Genomic DNA, 6000 nt, shown 5'->3' on the forward strand with positions numbered 1-6000 from the left:
TTGGGGAGCAAAGCAATCAGAAATGCACTGCCTTGTTCCTCCATTCTTTGGATCAGGGCAGGTGGCAGCGAGTATTTTAGATGCATCATCACAGACACACTTGATGTACATCAGTTACCTGCCTTCTTAGACATCTCCTGGGAGCGGATTTCAGACACGAAGCAGCCACACACCTGTTCTGTGATCTGAGAGATTAGTTTGAAAGTTCTTATAGGTCCCAGTCTTTCAGCTAATATAACAGACCTCTGTGAACAATTCTTTTTTGATGTGTAAAGCTATACAAACATGGTGATGGAGCCCTAATAACAGCTGAATACAAATGTGACTTCTAAAAATTCGTAGTTTTAAATTATTTTAGTTTAATTTCAGGTTTTTTTTCCTATTCACAGACCTTTGAAGACAGTGACTTGTTTCACCTGATTGGTGTTGTCTGTGGACTAGCAATATATAATTTTACTATTGTAGACCTTCATTTTCCACTGGCTTTGTACAAGAAGCTCCTGAACAAGAAGCCTACGCTGGATGATCTCAAAGAGCTTATGCCTGATGTTGGCAGGTGAGTGCTATGCAGTTGCCCAGATTAGAGACTGAATCAGGCTCAAGGTGCTGGTGCTAACCTGTGAAGTCCTAAACCGTCTGGGACAGCGTACCTACAGGACCGTTGTTTCCTTTATAACTCCCCCCCCCCCCAAAAAAAAGGTGCATTAAAGATCTTCAAATCAATGTGCTCAGGATCTGAAGTAGGTGAAATTGGTTTCTGCCAGGGCCTTGAGGGATCTTAATCAGATAGAGCTATTCCACCAGGCTTATGGTTGGGGTTGGCCTAAAAATAATGTTGTTATTGTTGATGTTGACTTTGAGATGAAAGATGATCTTTGTTTTTCAGGAGCCTGCAGCAGTTGCTGGATTATCCAGAAGATGATATCGAGGATACCTTCTGCCTCAACTTCACAGTAAGCTTTAGGTCACCCATTGGCACCTTTTTATGGGCCAATGTGAATGGGTAATAATATAAAATAGGTGGTTATTCCATGTTAGAATTGTAAATGTAGATTTTGTGTGCTGTGCTCTATATGAAACAATGAGTTCTTTTTCCAAAACAAACAAAAAGGTATATTCATATTTTAAACAGATCACAGTTGAAAACTTTGGCGCAACAGAAGTAAAAGAGCTAATTCCTAATGGTGCAGATACTCCAGTTGTCAAACAGAATAGGTGAGTTTTAGCGTTGCTTGCAGACAGAATAAATTAATTTTTGGCCTAATTTTGCCTGGGAGGAAGGTTCTTCCACTACAGACAGGGTGGCCGCTCAGAACTGAATTTAAAGTGGGGCTTGCGTGTTTGCACTTGTAATGCACATTTTCTTGCTGCAAAGTTATCCTGCTTAATACTTGCAAAGATGTCACATTTTTGTTACAGTAGTAAATATACTATAACTATGATGTACTCTGCCATGAGTGTAAAGAGAAAGGGCAGATAATAAATTTAGAGATCTGTTTTATTAAAAGAAAAACTGTTGCTCTGGTTAGTTATATCTGGTTAGTCCTAGTGGTTCTTAACCAGGGATTCCCCCCTCCCCCAAAATGATCGTGCCCATATTTAAATTGGCTAGTGTTCATTTCTAAAGACACTGTGGTTTGAACATTCTCATCTTTTGAAAATGTGGTGGCTTCTCTTTTCATTCAATTTTTAGGCAAGAATTTGTGGATGCCTATGTGGACTACATCTTCAATAAATCCGTGGCTTCTCTCTATGATGCATTCCATGCAGGCTTTCACAAAGTGTGTGGAGGTAAAGTTCTTCAGCTCTTCCAGCCCAATGAGTTGCAGGCAATGGTGATCGGGAACACAAACTATGATTGGAAGGAGCTAGAAAAGGTAGGTGACCTTACTAAGAGCTAACAACTGAGGTGGCAACTCTAGTTTGGTGTAGTGGTTAGGAGTGTGGACTTCTAATCTGGCATGCTGGGTTTGATTTCCCGTTCCCCCACATGCAGCCAGCTGGGTGACCTTGGGCTCGCCACAGCACTGATAAAACTGTTTTGACTGAGCAGTGATATCAGGGCTCTCTCAGCCTCACCCACCTCACAGGGTGTCTCTTGGAGAGGAAAGGGAAGGCAAATGTAAGCCGCTTTGAGACTCCTTTGGTAGAGAAAAGCGGCATATAAGACCCAACTCTTCTTCAGTAATCTCAGGGCTCTCTCAGCCTCACCCACCTCACAGGGTGTCTCTTGTGGGGAGAGGAAAGGGAAGGCAATTGTAAGCCACTTTGAGCCTCCTTCGGGTAGAGAAAAACGGCATATAAGAACCAACTCTTCTTGTTCTAGTCCACACTTATTTGGAAGTAAGCCCCATTTGACATGGTAGGAGTTGCTCTGAATAAACAGTCATAGGTTGTGCTGTAATACACCAATATCATATCTACTGTAACCAGGCCTCCTTCACCCTCTTATTTAAAATTTCCTTAAGGTCTTTTTAGAAGGCATTCGTCCTGCCAAAGGAAAGCATAAAAGTAGCTGGAGGCTCTTCTAAATGCCCTGAAGTCACCACTGTACTTGACTTCACTAGAATACCAGTTTGGATGTGGTGGACCTTTATTCATTCATTAAAATTAAACTTTATTTAAATTATAAAGTTTTTAAAAACAAAGATGCATGGGGTGCAGTTCACTGAAATCTGCTTACTTGCTCTCTGTGTTCTAGCTGTATAGTGCTGAGTGGCAAGACAGACAGATACTGAGAGAGCTGCAGTCCCTAAGGTGCTGGGTTACGGGTTACAAACAACAATCCTCTCTGTTATTTAAATAATATGTTTATATGGTGGGAATGACTGTGCACTTGTGGTTGTCCTTTGTAGAACACTGAATACAAGGGTGACTATTGGGCAGAACATCCAACAATTAAAATTTTCTGGGAAGTTTTCCATGAATTACCGTTGGAAAAGAAGAAGCAGTTCTTGTGTAAGTATGAAACTCTCTTCATAGGAATTAGCGATCTGATTAGGTCTGCATCTGTGGTGCTTTGTGCCTTCCTTACTATGTGAGGCCATTGTGGAGATATGAGAAGATGTGAAAGAGAATGAGAAAGACCACAGATCCTTCATTGCAAACCCTGGACTGTCACTTAAGATTGACTAGAGTTAAAGATGACTAGGGTAATGGTTTTTTTTACTGAAATGTCTGTTATTAATGACAGCAAAGGTTTTTTTCTTTTATTGTGGGAAATTCAATAGTATATGACCCACCCCGCTGTTAAGTTTAAAGGGCTGGCAGCCATTTCACCAGTCATTTTGCTTCCAGGCAGTGGGAAGTGAAACTGACTGGCAAAATGGCTTGCAGCCATTTCAGCCCAACAATGTGGCAGGTGCGTCAGCAGCCATTCGCCAGTTGAAGCAGGGAGAAACCAAACCGACCAGTGAAATGTCTCACTACTGTATAGAGAGAGTATTCAGATCCAAAATTTTTAAGGTTGTTCAGTTGGAAGCCTTATGGGCGGTACAATTAAACCAGACTGCCCCATGAGCTCGACTGCAGAGAAGCTAGCCCCAAGGATCTGCATGCCAGGAGGTCTCACCTTACTGCACACAGACCTGGCTGGGATGACTTCTCCTGCAACATGGCCCAGGATCTGCTGTGCCTTGGCTAGCGTTCTCTGCAGCACAGCATCTTTTCAGCCTGGCTTCTCCTGCGGCCCAGTTTAAACTGGGCTGTACGAGAAGCTAGCCCCAAGGTGAGCTGGCAGGATCAGGACCACCCCCCCCCCCCCAGTTTTCCCAAGAAAACCCAGATGCATTCAGGAAGCTAAAATATACTTGGAAAATACCAATAAGGTATTTTTCAGTTATATTTTTTGCTTGACTAGACCCGAATGCAGATCCCTAGATCCAACGTACTGACTCATTGCTTTATACTTTTATTTTAGTAGCTTGCTGTTTTAGAATTGTACTGAACATTTAGGATGCAGAAAAGTACCAGGTATTGTGCAGTGGTCCTCAACCCCTGGTCCGGGGACCGGGACCGGTCCATGGACGAGTCAGTACCGGGCCGCGGCTCCTCCTCATCCTCCTCCCAACCTGCTGCCTTGGGGTCTGCCCTGCCACTCGGCCACCGGCTCACCTTTGGTACTCTCCAGTGGCTGCCATGGCTGGGGCTCCCCCTCGGCGTGGCACTCCGCAACTGCTGCTGGCAGTGTCCCCCAGCGAGCAGTGGGAAGTCAGGGGCGCTGGCGAGAAAGCAAGTGGAGCAGGGGCTCAGGCGGCAGCGACATCCCTCGGCAAAAGACCCCCCCCCCCCGGGCCTCAGTAAAATTGTCAAGGGTTGACCGGTCCCCGGTGATAAAATGGTTGGGGACCACTGTTGTATAGTTCTAGAATGTGATAAATTGTTGATCTTTATATCCAGACTTCTCATTATTTTTTTCCCTTGGTAGTATTTTTGACAGGCAGCGACCGCATTCCTATCCTTGGGATGAAGAGCCTTAGTCTTGTTATCCAGCCAACTGGAGGTGGAGAGGAGTATCTTCCAGTAGCTCACACGTGTTTTAATCTTCTCGATCTTCCAAAATATACAGATAAAGTACTACTCAAGTCTAAGCTGATCCAAGCTATCGATCACTATGAAGGCTTCAACTTAGTATAACTTGCTGCAGATGAGACCTCGCTAGCTTTGTATGATGTGGGAACACTTCATTTTCTGTACCTGAGCTGCAGTAGAGAGTTCACTGAAATGACTGGCAGTGATGGTATAAGTTATTTGTAAACACATCCCGTTATCTGATTCTGTATGGCAGCCCCAAACCCTTACACAAATGTACTGTCGATAGAAACGTCTGGAACAGCATTTTCCATCCTGACAATAAAAATGCAACTTTTGAATGAAAGCTGAAGTTTCACAAACTAAATTTTAGCACTTCACATGTCACCAGCTGACTTGCCGTGTGTGCGAGGATGTGCTTAAAATTTTTAATCACTGCAACTACGTCGCATTGAGATTATTTTTCATCCTGTAAATAAGGTTTTTGTAATAAAATAGCTATGCTCCAGTAGCAGTAGAGTTTCTATTGGCAGCCATGGACTTGGAGCTTCATTCACCAAAACAAACCAAGGGGGGGGGGGGGCGGGATGTAGCTTTTGCTGTAGGATCAGCTGTCTCCAGTTTCATGTGAAAAAAATGGAAACCGTGACTAGGAATCATTTGTACAGCAGCTTCTTTCATGGTGGAAACAGCTTGAATTCCTTTAATATAAAGATGATTGAGATGATTCAAAGGTCATTAAGGAGGAACTAACGGTATGAAGGATTCGGAAGAACTAACGATAAATAAAAACGATGAGATAATTTAATATTGGAGCTCAGTGCTTGGGAACTGTACAGCTGAAAGTCTCTTAAGAGTTAGAATACCTTCCACACTGTTGGCAGAATCCCTATTTTTTGTCCAGCAAAGTTACAATCCTTTGTTTTCATTCACAAATGCTGGCAGAACACTTTTGGTATTCTGGTTGAATGCCAAAGGCCCACTTTTGGGGGAAAAAAACAGTTTTTTCTTAGGACTTCAGAAGGACTTCTCTTGAGAGGATTGCGTTGAATTGGTGGTGGGAGGGTCTCTGGCTTCAGATTCTGAATGTTTACATATTGACAGTATGTGACTTTCAGCTGTGAATAGATATTTATTTTTTTTAGATTTATAAAATGCAGTGAGATCAATTCAAGCATAAAATAAAAATTCTTGAATGAAAGTGCTGGATCACGTGCACATTTATGCTTGTAGCTGTCTCATTCTTTCAGCAGTCCACAGTTTGAATATGTGCAAGTGATGTCAGTTAACTTGATAGATACCAGAATTGCCTGGGGAAAATGTAACTTTAGACCTAGATCAAAAGACATGGAGACAGCTGAACCATAGGATCACCAAGAATTGGATACGACTGAATGACTGACATCCTCAAGAGTAATCTGAAGTTCAAAGGAAGTCAGGCACAGAATAACTGTGAGAGCCAGTTTGGTG

The 6000-nt window shown here is 42.9% G+C and overlaps 1 protein-coding gene across 3 annotated transcripts in view; it reads left to right on the forward strand.

Moving 5' to 3' along the window:
* The window catches only part of HERC4 (HECT and RLD domain containing E3 ubiquitin protein ligase 4), a 42729-nt gene extending 37675 nt beyond the window's left edge, over positions 1–5054 (forward strand). For all 3 annotated transcript variants that reach the window (XM_077350791.1, XM_077350793.1, XM_077350792.1), the window contains 6 exons: positions 390–556; positions 887–953; positions 1133–1215; positions 1694–1877; positions 2856–2958; positions 4427–5054. In XM_077350791.1, the coding sequence (XP_077206906.1) occupies positions 390–556; positions 887–953; positions 1133–1215; positions 1694–1877; positions 2856–2958; positions 4427–4635 (813 nt within the window). In that variant the 3' untranslated portion in view covers positions 4636–5054. The remainder of the gene's footprint in view (positions 1–389; positions 557–886; positions 954–1132; positions 1216–1693; positions 1878–2855; positions 2959–4426) is intronic.
* The last annotated feature ends 946 nt before the right edge of the window (positions 5055–6000 follow it).

This window comes from Paroedura picta, chromosome 8 (assembly GCF_049243985.1).
Source record: "Paroedura picta isolate Pp20150507F chromosome 8, Ppicta_v3.0, whole genome shotgun sequence".
Classification (NCBI taxonomy): Eukaryota; Metazoa; Chordata; class Lepidosauria; order Squamata; family Gekkonidae; genus Paroedura; species Paroedura picta.